This window comes from Blennius ocellaris (assembly GCF_963422515.1).
Source record: "Blennius ocellaris genome assembly, chromosome: 14".
NCBI classification, from domain to species: Eukaryota; Metazoa; Chordata; class Actinopteri; order Blenniiformes; family Blenniidae; genus Blennius; species Blennius ocellaris.
The window spans coordinates 3,506,133-3,521,978 of record NC_137663.1 but is presented as its reverse complement, the minus strand read 5'-3'; the positions used below and the strand labels follow the sequence as shown (position 1 = coordinate 3,521,978).

The window sequence follows — 15,846 nt, the reverse complement described above, 5'->3', positions numbered from 1 at the left end:
TGTCCTGCTGGAAGGTGAACCTCCGCCCCAGTCTCAAGTCTTTATGTTTAGGATGGTTGTCCTGCTGGAAGGTGAACCTCCAGTCTCAAGTCTTTATGTTTAGGATCGTTGTCCTGCTGGAAGGTGAACCTCCGCCCCAGTCTCAAGTCTTTTTGTTTAGGATGGTGGTCCTGCTGGAAGGTGAACCTCCAGTCTCAAGTCTTTATGTTTAGGATGGTTGTCCTGCTGGAAGGTGAACCTCCAGTCTCAAGTCTTTATGTTTAGGATCGTTGTCCTGCTGGAAGGTGAACCTCCGCCCCAGTCTCAAGTCTTTATGTTTAGGATGGTTGTCCTGCTGGAAGGTGAACCTCCAGTCTCAAGTCTTTATGTTTAGGATGGTGGTCCTGCTGGAAGGTGACCCTCCAGTCTCAAGTCTTTAAGTTTAGGATGGTGGTCCTACTGGAAGGTGACCCTCCAGTCTCAAGTCTTTATGTTTAGGATGGTTGTCCTGCTGGAAGGTGAACCTCCAGTCTCAAGTCTTTATGTTTAGGATGGTTGTCCTGCTGGAAGGTGAACCTCCAGTCTCAAGTCTTTATGTTTAGGATGGTTGTCCTGCTGGAAGGTGACCCTCCAGTCTCAAGTCTTTATGTTTAGGATGGTTGTCCTGCTGGAAGGTGAACCTCCAGTCTCAAGTCTTTATGTTTAGGAGGGTTGTCCTGCTGGAAGGTGAACCTCCAGTCTCAAGTCTTTATGTTTAGGATGGTTGTCCTGCTGGAAGGTGAACGTCCAGTCTCAAGTCTTTATGTTTAGGATGGTTGTCCTGCTGGAAGGTGAACCTCCAGTCTCAAGTCTTTATGTTTAGGATCATTGTCCTGCTGGAAGGTGAACCTCCAGTCCCAAGTCTTTATGTTTAGGATGGTTGTCCTGCTGGAAGGTGACCCTCCAGTCTCAAGTCTTTATGTTTAGGATGGTGGTCCTGCTGGAAGGTGACCCTCCAGTCTCAAGTCTTTATGTTTAGGATGGTTGTCCTGCTGGAAGGTGACCCTCCAGTGTCATGTCTTTATGTTTAGGATGGTGGTCCTGCTGGAAGGTGAACCTCCAGTTTCAAGTCTTTATGTTTAGGATGGTTGTCCTGCTGGAAGGTGACCCTCCAGTCTCAAGTCTTTATGTTTAGGATGGTGGTCCTGCTGGAAGGTGACCCTCCAGTCTCAAGTCTTTATGTTTAGGATGGTGGTCCTGCTGGAAGGTGAACCTCCAGTTTCAAGTCTTTATGTTTAGGATGGTGGTCCTGCTGGAAGGTGAACCTCCAGTCTCAAGTCTTTATGTTTAGGATGGTTGTCCTGCTGGAAGGTGAACTTCCAGTCTCAAGTCTTTATGTTTAGGATGGTTGTCCTGCTGGAAGGTGACCCTCCAGTCTCAAGTCTTTATGTTTAGGATGGTTGTCCTGCTGGAAGGTGAACCTCCAGTCTCAAGTCTTTATGTTTAGGATCGTTGTCCTACTGGAAGGTGAACCTCCGCCCCAGTCTCAAGTCTTTTGCAGACTCCAAGAGGTTTTCTTTCAAGATTGCCCTGTATTTGGCTCCATCCATCTTCCCATGAACTCTGACCCACTTCCCTGTCCCTGCTGAAGAGCAGCACCCAGAGCATGATGGTTCCACCACCATGTTTCACAGTGGGGACGGTGTGTTCAGGGTGATCTGCAGGGTTCGGTTTCCGCCACACATAACGTTTTGCATTGAGGCCAAAACGTTCAATGTTGGCCTCATCTGACCAGAGCACCTTCTTCCACATGTTTGTTGTGTCCCCCACATGGTTTGTGACAAACTGCAAACGGGACTTCTTATGGTTTCTTTGAACAATGGCTTTCTTCTTGCCACTCTTCCATAAAGGCCAGATGTGTGGAGTGCAGCCCAATAGTTGTCCTGTGGACAGATTCCCCCACCTGAGCTGTGGATCTCTGCAGTTGGTCCAGAGTCACCATGGGCCTCTTGGCTGCATCTCTGGTCACTGCTCTCCTTGTTCGGCCTGGAACTTTAGCTGGACGGCCGTGTCTTGGTAGGTTTGCAGTTGTGCCATACTCTTTCCATTTCCGGATGATGGATTGAACAGTGCTCCGTGAGATGTTCAAAGCTTGGGAAATCTTTTTATAGCCTAACGCTGCTTTAAACTTCTCCACAACTTTATCTCTGACCTGTCTGGCATGTTCCTTGGACTTCATGGTGATGTTTGCTCCCCAATATTCTCTTAACAAACCTCTGAGGCGTCACAGAACAGCTGTATTGGTACTGAGATTACATTACACACAGGTGGACTCTATTTAGTCATTAGGTCAACATTCAATCAATCAGCAGTCATCAGGCAACTTCTTTTGTTTTGTTTTTAATTAAAAAAAAGACATTTTTAAATACATTACAGTCATTCCAATGTGCTTTCATAGAGAAAATAGAAAAGCCCAACAAATCCACATGAGCAAGCAGGTGTGTTTGTGACTGTGGAAAGGAAAAACTCCCCCAACAGGGAGAAACCTTTGTAGAAACCAGACTCAGAGGTGGAGGAATTCTGCTGACTGGTTGGGGTGAAAGGATAGAGGAGAGGAGAGGATAGAGGAGAGGAGAGGAGAGGAGTGGAGAGGAAAGACAGAGAGTTAGACTGGGTGAGGAGAAACATACAATACCCTTGTTTGTGCTACATACATTTTTCTTCCTTTTTTCATTATAATACAATAATCACAGTGATCCAAATATTTTCCAACTGCCATGAGATGAAACCAGCCTGAGCAACAACAGAGCAAAAACCAAAATAATCACAACAATGATAGCAAAGACAAAAACAAAACGACATAAAACAAAAACAAACAAACAAACAAACAAAACAACAACAACATGATTTTGATAATTGACAGAACAATAGCAGAAAATAAGAAAAATGTGTGTGGTTTGTCCTCTGGATGTGAATGGAACTGTTGTGGGGGGGCCGCAGCACCACCCCGGGGAGCTGAGGCCACCTGGGCCGGACGCCGCCTCTCCGGCACCCAGCGACCCACCGGATCCAGGAAGGCCCCGACAAACCCCCCCGGAGAGCCACGCCCCAACCCGGAAGGCACCAGACGGAGCGCGCAGAGAGGACCCCCCAGGCCAGAGGGGCCACACAGGAGAAGGATAAAGGGTGCAGAGAGGACCCCCCCCAGGCCAGAGGAGCCCACAGGAGAAGGATAAAGGGCGCAAGGCCCCAGGCCCCGACCCGAGCCGCCAAGCCGGGACTGGCCAGTGCAGCGCCCCCAGGCCACGCGGGCCGGGAGCCCCCCCCACGATCCCGGCAGCGGAGCCCGCCGCACCACCCCCCCAACCCCGGCAGGACACAGAGGGCCCCAGCCGCCGAGCCCCAGACCATCTCCCCCCCACACCAGGAAGAGCGAAGGCCCAGCCGGGCCCGGCTGGAGGACAGCCACCCTCCAACCCCCAGGAGCCCCAATGCCCCCCCCCCCCCCACCCCATCACCTAATCCCAACCCACATACATACCCACACCAAAGCATACGCAAACACACACAGACACACATATATACAGACATACGTACATACAATTATTTGGTTGGGAGGGGGGTGCCCCCCACTCCCCAGGCCCCCACCTGGCCCCCACCAGGCCACTGCAGGATCTCATTCTCCACCAATCCGACCATGAATAGGGAGGGAGAACCACTAGCCAGCCCCCCCGGAGGTGCCACGCCCGAGCTAGCGTGCCCCCCGTACTCCAGCCGCACTCACCCCGGAACATGGTGAGTGCCCCCAATGCAATGTATGTGTCTAGGGTGCAGTTTAAAATAGAGGGGTAGCGGGGGCCCGGGCGTTCTACCGCTGCCCAGCTAATCAGGCAACTTCTGAAGGCAATTGGTTGCACTCAGAGAAAAGTGGGCTGAATACTTTTGCACGCTGCACTTTTCAGTGTTTTATTTGTGAAAAAAATGTAAAGTCATGTATAATTTTCTTTGTACTTCACAATTGTGTGACACTTTGTGTTGGTCTTTCACATAAAATTCCAATAAAATATATTTATGTTTGTGGTGTGTAATGTGACAAAATGTGTAAACGTTCAAGGGGTATGAATACTTTTGCAAGCCACTGTATATCGGACCCTACAAATTCGAAAGAATAATCAATCCATCCGTAGTCAAGCTCAAGTTGCCCCAATCACTTCGGATACACCCTACGTTTCATGTTTAGTGATGCAAACTACAGTGTTTTCAATGATTCTTGTGCACCCGTGCACATGTAGATTGTCTTAGATGAACAGGAAATGATGCAGTGTCCAGGGTTTACACGGTCTGAAGCTGAACAAAATCTGAAGTTCAGCACACACCAAGCCACTGCATGAGCCCCCCAGTCTTACCAGCGTATTCTGGGTCCACGTGTGGAGGGTAGAAGCGAAAGTTGATGAAGAAGGGGATGGACATTCCATACTTGAACCATTCCACCACGTAGGGCTGGCCGTTCAAGGGCTGAGACACGTGGCATCCCAGGATGATGCTCTCTCCCGCTCCAGCCGTCACAAACTGGGGCTCCTCCCACAGTCCATGGGCACCTTCAGGGAACAAGACAAGCCACAGTTAAGCCTGGTTCACACAGCAGAAATATAAAATTGTCGGCAGATTTCCCAAACCGAAGAGACCACACAGGGCAATAAATAATCACAGGTTTTGGTTGTACAGGGTGTGGTGTGCAGCCACTCGGCAACATCAACACACCACACACGAACCGATTTCACTCGCGAACACCCCCAGATCAGACAGGAAATCTCACAAAACCTCGCAAGATCAAACGTGATTCCAGAGTCAACAAACCTGGCGGACGAAGAGGATGCAATCGCGATCGTTTGTGGTCTGTTTTTTTTCTCCGAAAAAACAAGTTTTAAAAAGAAGAGGCCTTGGTTCGTCATTTTCGTCACATCACCTTAATTGGCTACGCGTCACAGTCAACAGGCTCATTGCATCTTCCCCTCGGGGGAAACCACACACGGTGAGAACTCGAGCCAAAACAATCCAACATGTTGAATATTCCTGATCTCAGATGGGAGCAGTCCCGACATCCTTCTGAGCAGACCAGAGCAGTCTTAACACACCACACACGGCAGGAATATCTGATAAGATTATCTTATGATGATCTGAGCGTCCTTAAGATTGTTGGAAAGGGGAGAATCAGGGCCAAAATCGGCCTAATTATTGTGCCGTGTGAACCAGGCTTCAGTTCACTTCATACATCTGCAGAAACTCCACCTTCAGGGAACAAGACAAGCCAATGAGCTCAAACATACAGACACATATCCAGTAATGTAGGCATTTCTTAATGTCTTCTCATTTCCACATCAGAAGGAGGACTTTATAAATCACATGTTCACCAACACAGAAGTAGATTAAAACTGACACAAGAATGCTGTTGTGGAAATGAACCAAATATTACTATTGACCAGCACAATTTACCAAGTGACACAGGCTGTATTATTCACATGTAATTATTTCACCCTCACAGCATGAGCAAGATTCCTCTCATTCCTCCTCCTCCACACAAACTGAGAATCACTGATGACATCTGACTGTAGAATACATTGAAACAAGTTGCACTGCAAAAAGCACAACCACATCATGGACTGGAATGAGGGAAGGGTCCTCACATCGAAGGAGAACAAGCTCAAAAGGTGGATAAAGGAGGCCATTGAGATCAGGAAACAGGAGACCATCAACCGAGACACGAAGGTCTACATCCTCTCACACACCGGGGACCACAACTAAAAAGAACTAGATGCCAATTGGTGCCACCTATGACGAGCCTACAGCACCACCATCTTGGCGAGGTGCTGTGCTTGTGCTAAACATATAGATTCCATGTTAGAAAATCTACTAAAACAGCCGTAGCTCGCTTGCTAGTCCACTTAACAACACAAGTAATACCTAATTTTAAACAAGATTTGAAAACAGTGCAAAGATAAAATAGATAATTAAAAGCAAATGAACACACACGCACACATGCAGGCACAGAATCAGAATGGTCTTTATTGCCATTGTAACAGGTACAACGAAATTGCATAGAAAGTTTTGGGGAAAGAAGGACAACATGAGGTGAGAAGAGGAGGAAAAAAAGAAAAAGCCCATCAGGTGCGCAGCCATAGCTCCCCCCACAGCCTCTGCTTGGAGTTGGCGGGGGGGGGGGGGGGGGGTTGCAGCAAAGATGGTGAAAGGTACTGTTTGCTTGTCTCTGCAGTTAGTCCAGTTCTGTTGTTGTGAGAAGTCCTGAACAGAGCAAGCTTCCAGTAGGCCAGGTATGAGGGGTTTATCAGGGAAGAAGGGGAGGGGGGGGCAGAGCTTTCATTCCACGCTCACATCCAGGAGAGTTGGATGGCACCACCAGCGGGGAACCCAGCCACTACCAGTGTCGACACCCTTAAAGGAACCACTGGAGATAAAAAAAACTTGGTTACGAACCTAATAATAGTAGAAAATTAGATAATGGCTAAAGTAGATAAATAAATCGATAATATACATATATGCATCTGTACATAAATATATATAAACATACAAATATATAAAAATCAGTTAAAAGCCTGATTAAAAAGTTGAGTTTTTAACCTTTTTCCAAAAACCTCAATGCACTCTGCAGCCCTGAGGTTCCCCGGTAGCCTGTTCAACAAAAGGAAAAGCTCTATCCCGTGGAAGCCTTGTAGAAACATTATTGAGAGGGAGGGAAATTCTTCCATGGGATAGAACTTTCCCTCAGCTTTAAAATGAGGTATTACTTGTGTTACTACGTGGACAAACAAGCGAGCTATGGGGATGTTTTTGTGGATTTTCCAGCCTGGGATCTATATGTTTAGCACAAGAGGTCGACTTCTCCAAAATTGTGGTACTGTCAGCACGTTGTGTCAACAGGCGCTGATAGGCCGTGCAGTATCTAGTGTTGGATGGAGGAGAGCATGGCCGGACACTGCGTCACGTGGCCAGCCTGACAGAATCTGACTAAGAACTAGTCTCCCTCCACCAGGAGACACAACAGAAAAGAACTAGTCTCCCTCCACCAGGAGACACAACAGATAAGAACTAGTCTCCCTCCACCAGGAGACACAACAGATAAGAACTAGTCTCCCTCCACCAGGAGACACAACAGATAAGAACTAGTCTTCGTCCCCCAGGAGACACAACAGATAAGAACTAGTCTCCCTCCACCAGGAGACACAACAGATAAGAACTAGTCTTCGTCCACCAGGAGACACAACAGATAAGAACTAGTCTCCCTCCACCAGGAGACACAACAGATAAGAACTAGTCTCCCTCCACCAGGAGACACAACAGATAAGAACTAGTCTTCGTCCACCAGGAGACACAACAGATAAGAACTAGTCTCCCTCCACCAGGAGACACAACAGATAAGAACTAGTCTCCCTCCACCAGGAGACACAACAGATAAGAACTAGTCTTCGTCCCCCAGGAGACACAACAGATAAGAACTAGTCTCCCTCCCCCAGGAGACACAACAGGTAAGAACTAGTCTCCCTCCCCCAGGAGACACAACAGATAAGAACTAGTCTCCCTCCCCCAGGAGACACAACAGATAAGAACTAGTCTCCCTCCCCCAGGAGACACAACAGATAAGAACTAGTCTCCCTCCACCAGGAGACACAACAGATAAGAACTAGTCTCCCTCCGCCAGGAGACACAACAGATAAGAACTAGTCTCCCTCCACCAGGAGACACAACAGATAAGAACTAGTCTCCCTCCGCCAGGAGACACAACAGATAAGAACTAGTCTCCCTCCACCAGGAGACACAACAGATAAGAACTAGTCTCCCTCCACCAGGAGACACAACAGATAAGAACTAGTCTCCCTCCGCCAGGAGACACAACAGATAAGAACTAGTCTCCCTCCACCAGGAGACACAACAGATAAGAACTAGTCCCCCTCCACCAGGAGACACAACAGATAAGAACTAGTCTCCCTCCGCCAGGAGACACAACAGATAAGAACTAGTCTCCCTCCGCCAGGAGACACAACAGATAAGAACTAGTCTCCCTCCGCCAGGAGACACAACAGATAAGAACTAGTCTCCCTCCGCCAGGAGACACAACAGATAAGAACTAGTCTCCCTCCACCAGGAGACACAACAGATAAGAACTAGTCTCCCTCCACCAGGAGACACAACAGATAAGAACTAGTCTCCCTCCACCAGGAGACACAACAGATAAGAACTAGTCTCCCTCCGCCAGGAGACACAACAGATAAGAACTAGTCTCCCTCCGCCAGGAGACACAACAGATAAGAACTAGTCTCCGTCCGCCAGGAGACACAACAGATAAGAACTAGTCTCCCTCCACCAGGAGACACAACAGATAAGAACTAGTCTCCCTCCACCAGGAGACACAACAGATAAGAACTAGTCTCCCTCCACCAGGAGACACAACAGATAAGAACTAGTCTCCGTCCCCCAGGAGACACAACAGATAAGAACTAGTCTCCCTCCACCAGGAGACACAACAGATAAGAACTAGTCTCCCTCCACCAGGAGACACAACAGATAAGAACTAGTCTCCCTCCACCAGGAGACACAACAGATAAGAACTAGTCTCCCTCCGCCAGGAGACACAACAGATAAGAACTAGTCTCCCTCCGCCAGGAGACACAACAGATAAGAACTAGTCTCCCTCCGCCAGGAGACACAACAGATAAGAACTAGTCTCCCTCCGCCAGGAGACACAACAGATAAGAACTAGTCTCCCTCCGCCAGGAGACACAACAGATAAGAACTAGTCTCCCTCCACCAGGAGACACAACAGATAAGAACTAGTCTCCCTCCGCCAGGAGACACAACAGATAAGAACTAGTCTCCCTCCACCAGGAGACACAACAGATAAGAACTAGTCTCCCTCCGCCAGGAGACACAACAGATAAGAACTAGTCTACCTCCGCCAGGAGACACAACAGATAAGAACTAGTCTTCGTCCGCCAGGAGACACAACAGATAAGAACTAGTCTTCGTCCACCAGGAGACACAACAGATAAGAACTAGTCTCCCTCCACCAGGAGACACAACAGATAAGAACTAGTCTTCATCCGCCAGGAGACACAACAGATAAGAACTAGTCTTCGTCCGCCAGGAGACACAACAGATAAGAACTAGTCTTCGTCCACCAGGAGACACAACAGATAAGAACTAGTCTCCCTCCACCAGGAGACACAACAGATAAGAACTAGTCTCCCTCCGCCAGGAGACACAACAGATAAGAACTAGTCTCCCTCCACCAGGAGACACAACAGATAAGAACTAGTCTCCCTCCACCAGGAGACACAACAGATAAGAACTAGTCTCCCTCCGCCAGGAGACACAACAGATAAGAACTAGTCTCCCTCCGCCAGGAGACACAACAGATAAGAAGTAGTCTTCGTCCGCCAGGAGACACAACAGATAAGAACTAGTCTTCGTCCACCAGGAGACACAACAGATAAGAACTAGTCTCCCTCCACCAGGAGACACAACAGATAAGAACTAGTCTCCCTCCACCAGGAGACACAACAGATAAGAACTAGTCTCCCTCCACCAGGAGACACAACAGATAAGAACTAGTCTCCCTCCACCAGGAGACACAACAGATAAGAACTAGTCTCCCTCCGCCAGGAGACACAACAGATAAGAAGTAGTCTCCCTCCGCCAGGAGACACAACAGATAAGAACTAGTCTCCCTCCGCCAGGAGACACAACAGATAAGAACTAGTCTCCCTCCGCCAGGAGACACAACAGATAAGAACTAGTCTCCCTCCGCCAGGAGACACAACAGATAAGAACTAGTCTCCCTCCACCAGGAGACACAACAGATAAGAACTAGTCTCCCTCCGCCAGGAGACACAACAGATAAGAACTAGTCTCCCTCCACCAGGAGACACAACAGATAAGAACTAGTCTCCCTCCGCCAGGAGACACAACAGATAAGAACTAGTCTCCCTCCGCCAGGAGACACAACAGATAAGAACTAGTCTTCGTCCGCCAGGAGACACAACAGATAAGAACTAGTCTTCGTCCACCAGGAGACACAACAGATAAGAACTAGTCTCCCTCCACCAGGAGACACAACAGATAAGAACTAGTCTTCATCCGCCAGGAGACACAACAGATAAGAACTAGTCTTCGTCCGCCAGGAGACACAACAGATAAGAACTAGTCTTCGTCCACCAGGAGACACAACAGATAAGAACTAGTCTCCCTCCACCAGGAGACACAACAGATAAGAACTAGTCTCCCTCCGCCAGGAGACACAACAGATAAGAACTAGTCTCCCTCCACCAGGAGACACAACAGATAAGAACTAGTCTCCCTCCACCAGGAGACACAACAGATAAGAACTAGTCTCCCTCCGCCAGGAGACACAACAGATAAGAACTAGTCTCCCTCCGCCAGGAGACACAACAGATAAGAAGTAGTCTTCGTCCGCCAGGAGACACAACAGATAAGAACTAGTCTCCGTCCACCAGGAGACACAACAGATAAGAACTAGTCTCCCTCCACCAGGAGACACAACAGATAAGAACTAGTCTCCCTCCACCAGGAGACACAACAGATAAGAACTAGTCTCCCTCCACCAGGAGACACAACAGATAAGAACTAGTCTCCCTCCACCAGGAGACACAACAGATAAGAACTAGTCTCCCTCCACCAGGAGACACAACAGATAAGAACTAGTCTTCGTCCACCAGGAGACACAACAGATAAGAACTAGGGTCTATTGAAGAGTTACTATTTAGCTTTACTATCGTGGCATTACGATTGTAGAATTACGATTGTACAGTTACTATTGTAGAGTCCCTATTGTAGCGTTACTAATGAAGCATTACTATTGTAGCATTACTATTGTAAAGTTAAAATTGGTGTAAGTAAAAACATAAAAGACTCTCTCTCTCTCTCTCTCGCTCTCTCTCTCTCTCTCACACACACACACACACACACACAGGTGGTGCTATGTGTTGATTGGCTGCTGGTGACATCATTGCAAATCGTGCAATAATGAAAAAAAAAAGATATGACTTCAATCTTCACTGTGTGTTGGTGAGAGACCAGAGCCCTCACAAGGGCTTAGCTCATTTACAATCAAAGACTCCAGGGAGGACACCATGGCAAGGTAACACCACACACACACACACACACACACGCGCACGTACACGCGCACGTACACGCACATGCACACGCACACACACACACACACACACACACACGGGGGAGTGGTCTGTCACTGTTGCCAGGAGGACTGTAACACTTGGTTAGAGGTAAATCATGCAGCTCTGAATCTGCCACTGTGAAGAAAAACGATGTGTGCTGCAATATTCCATAACGTTTGATGTGAAAAGAGAGAGGAAGTGAAAGCTCAAGTTTCTACCTCCAGGCTACAGTAACATCCCCTCATCATACTGTGACATAAAAGGGCTGAGGAGAAATATCCATCAACTGTTAATAACTAAATATAGAACAATAACTTGTAGTATAAAGTACTGCTGAATGTGTTCCAGAGCAGCTGAGCACGTCTCTCTCCTCAGATCTACATCATATGATTTTGTTCAGAAACAACCTGAAACAAGTCCGGCAGTGTTGGAGTTTGTCCATATGTTGTGTTGAACAATGTGACGCAGGACTACTAAGTTCACAGATCTTTTGAATGTTTTCAGCAAGTGGCTCTTTTCTATGGTCCGCTGGCTGGTCATGAATCTTCTAGCAGGACGACCTTATAGGTTGAACAGAACAGTAACTTTGGGATCAGGGTAGAGTCGAGCCATTTGCTCTAAAAAAAAAAAAAAAAAAAGAGCATTTTTTTAAAGCCTAATGTGAGTTTCAATTCGATTTTACATTTTTTTTTTCTCAACGCACTTAACTTGACTGCATACATCAAAAGGGTAACCTTATTGCAGTGATTGTCCTTTAGAGTGAAAATGTAACTAAACAATCCCAAAATAAATTAAAGCTGCAAGCAGCTTTGGTCAGGACCTCGACTCTGGCCCAATCATGGCCTCTGGCCCCTTTAAATATTGATCAAATATACATTTTGAGGATTTTAACAAAAAAGTTTTAATTTGAAAAATATGGGATCAAAAGTGGGCAGGACCCAGCTAATTAGCCAATTATGAAACATTATAAAGCATTGAAAGCATTAGCATTATGTCAGTGCACATGAACTCATCCACACACTGCATATTAGATTGTCCTTAAACCACATATTAGCATGTTAGCTCATCCTCAAAGCACACATTAGCATGGTAGCTTGTTTATGTAGTGTATGATAGCAGGTCAGCCCAAAAACAAGGACTTTCCTGGTATTGCGCAATATACTGGGTATTGCTCAATCATGGGCGTGAATGATGCAACACTGATGAGGTGGCGGGATTCGGCGTTGGGAACTTTGCTGGCTAATAAAAACGAAACTGATCTAGTCCAAAAAAAGGTGTTCTAGATTATTGATCAGGAGAGCCTCCTCTGTAATTTTATTGCGTTTTGATACGATATTTGCCCTCATAGGAGATAGCGTTTGCGTGATGGACTGTTTGTGCAGTGGAAATGGGGCTTTTGATCTCTGTTCGCTCCAAAACAGCCCAGACTCCAGGTTGCACCCCTATAGGCACAAGGCCCAGAAAGCTTTACGGGTCTTTTTTCAACACTATTAAATCATTGAAATATCAGTTTGTGCATGTCCAGGTCCAATTTCCTTTACTTTCAATATTCTGAGCTCAAACTCTCCAGGCCTGCTCGTAATTGGACATCAGCCTCACCATTGTGCCAGCTGTGTCTGGAGCAGCTAAGCATGGTCACTACAGACTGAAGCCTGAGTTTACCCCACTGGGAACACAAAGGAAAATCCAGCAACATCTGGGAACTTTCTCTTTTATCATATTTAATTCTGAAAAGAAGTCTTGAAAACAATCTACCGTATTTTCCACCCTATAAGGCACCTAAATACCTCAAAGTTTCTCAAAAGCTGCCAGTGCGCCTTATAACCCGGTGCACCTTATATATGGAAGAATTGCGCTACTTGAGACTGCTATTTGACGGCTGAACAACCAGAAGCTTTTATTTTGACAACTCTAACTTCTCAACCGGATCTTCAGAGCGGACGACACTCCACACAACACCTTCATCACTCATGGTTGCACACCAACATTCTAACAAACCAAAATAAACTAGATGAAATAATTACTCCCTAAACTGGGGAACAAAAACACATAAACACAATCAACACAACACCAAGCCCAACAACAACCCACAATAACCTCCAACAACACACAACATGAATTCCCATCATGCCTTGCATCCTGAGCTCCTCAGTGCAGCCGATAGCTGCAATGAATTATGGGAGTTTCTGTTTGTGGTGTTTTAAATGCAATTATTGGGGGTTCTATTTGGTTTGTGGTGTCGGTAATAATTGTGTTGTGTTGTGTTTTTGTTGCTTAGTTCATGTAGTTTAGTTTATTACCGGTAGTTGTAAGTTGTCAACCAGCAGTGAAGAAGGTTTTGTGTGTAGTGTCCTCCTGGCATAGGCTGCAGGTAGGACTATCAAAATAAAGTGTGTGCACCTCTCTGGGTGTTAGAATCAGTGGAAAATGTAACCTAATGGCTTTGAGCTGTAAAGGTTGCTGACCACTGGTCTATTGCATGCGCCTTATAATGTGGTGCGCCTTATATATGAACAAAGTTGTAAATTATGTCAATCAATGTAGGTGTGCCTTATAATCTGGTGCCTTATAGTGTGGAAAATACGGTAATTTGTTGTGGGAGATGAAGGAATATAGAAGTTAAACATTTGTTTTCTGTGAGACAACTGAACATATTGTATTCAGTGGTCTTTCTACACAGCTGGGATTCCTCCCACTGCTCAAGTTGGGAAAAACAAAGCTATAAATCCTGTTCAGGGACTTTCCTAGTTGGTTGGAGATGTCTCCTAAGCGCTCCACTCTGCAAAACCATGGTCAAGGTAACGTTGGAACAGATAAGAGGTCAGAGGTCACTTTGTCCCACAGAACGTCAAGCTCTGAGAAGAACCAGTTTGAAGCAGTTTTGGAGACAAAGGAATATCAACGTCACCATAGCAACACATACATCACCAGGAACTGGCCAATGTGAGGTTGAGGTGTCGTATGCAAATGTATAAATATGAACCCCGCGTTGCAGCAGAGCCCTCCTTCATTGTAAACCTGGCCTGTGTACTTGGGTCTGCAAGGAAGAACGGTCCGAGCTCGTATAATGTAATCTCTGAAATATGGAATTTTGGAGCATTATGTAATCTGATATGCATTTTTGTAATCTCTTGTTTGTGTGATTATTAAATACATTATTGAAGAAATTAACTCTCTTTCTGCCTCTCCTGGATCAAACGAACACGCAGGAATTCAGGGGAACACAGGTACGAATTCCAACAGAAAACAATTATTTCACATAAAGTCTATTTTCTGACTGTATTTTCAGTCAACCATGAGTTTGAGGAAAAGCTTCAGGATATCAGTTGAATGTGTAATAATGCTGTATATTCCAAATATAATACAATGTATATACAACTATTCTCTCCCTTCTTTACCAAACACACTGGCACCATGTCTGGTTATTTTATTTATCTATTTCTGTTCCCTGTAAAAAACTTATTTGACTTTGTTAGTTTTGGTCATTTTTATAGTTTTTTCTGGCTGTTTGCTTCTTTTTGCCTTTGCAACAGTAGCAGAGTGGTTAGTGCTCTCGTCTCACAGCCAGAAGGTCGTGGGTTCAAATATGGTTTCCTCCCACATTCCCCACATGCACTGGGGGTCCCTGAGCAACACCCCTAGTTCTCCTCCAGAGCGCTGCTCTGTGTGGCTGCTACTGATGAGTCAATTTGGATGAATTTCTCCTCTGAGATTAATACAGTGCTATAAAATAAATAAAAAAAGACCTCTGACCCTGAGCCAGCAGATATGTATGAGTCAGGGATATATCTTTATTTTTTTCCCCCACTGGTCGAGCGGACTCGTGAGCCATGGGTTGCCATGGCACTAGTCCTGCACCCAGTCAAATATATACTGTTAAACAAAAAACGTTTCATGTTATATTAAAATTCCCATCACAGAAATAACAATAGATTTTTTTTTAAATGCTACATTTTGTGTTGCAGGTACATCATCTCAGAGTTTTCTTCCCTTATGGCGCATGGCAAAAAACTAGAAAACGCCTCAGGATGTAGTCACCCCCTGTCTGCCTCATCACCTGCCTGCTGCTGGGGGTTACATTTGCTTTTGCACTTTTGCTTAGGCAATGGCTTTTGCACACCATGCAACAACAGCTTGAACTTCTCCAGTTGTTCTGATTTTTATATGTAATAGAGAATACTGGAGAATTAATGACTAGTTTTAGACCAAACATTTATTGCATTATCATACATTCAAGGTTGAGAAGGTCACTTGAAAACTGTAATCTGTTACAAGAACAAGTTATTTGTCAAAAAATGTAATCAGTAACTTACTCTAAGTATTAAAATGAAAAAGTAACATACCCAAGTACTTTTAATTACTTTTGGATCTATTCCAAAACACTCTTTCCGAGCCTCACCAGTGCTCTCTCTCTCTCTCTCTCTCCCTCTCCCTCTCTCTCCCCCCCCCTCTCTCTCTCTCTCTCTCTCTCTCCCCCTCTCCCTCCCTCCCTCCCTCATTGGCTTTAATGTTGTTTTTTTCCACACTAAATATGAATGTTTGACGAGCGGCTGTATCTGGCAGCATGAATCACTGATTGATAATAACTGAACAACCCGCTACTCAGTCAACGAGCAGACTTTAAAAAAAAAAAGTTATGGTGTGTGTCGCCCCAATTAATACCTAAAACATGAGATCCTCT

At 45.9% G+C, this 15,846-nt stretch overlaps 1 protein-coding gene across 1 annotated transcript in view; it reads right to left on the bottom strand.

The window, feature by feature from the left end:
- The window catches only part of LOC308139131 (protein turtle homolog B-like), a gene marked incomplete at both ends in the record, with an annotated part of 219,201 nt that overhangs the window by 161,543 nt on the left and 41,812 nt on the right, over positions 1-15,846 (bottom strand). The window contains one exon of the mRNA XM_080508476.1: positions 4,365-4,556. Coding sequence (XP_080364602.1) covers positions 4,365-4,556 — 192 coding nt within the window. The remainder of the gene's footprint in view (positions 1-4,364; positions 4,557-15,846) is intronic.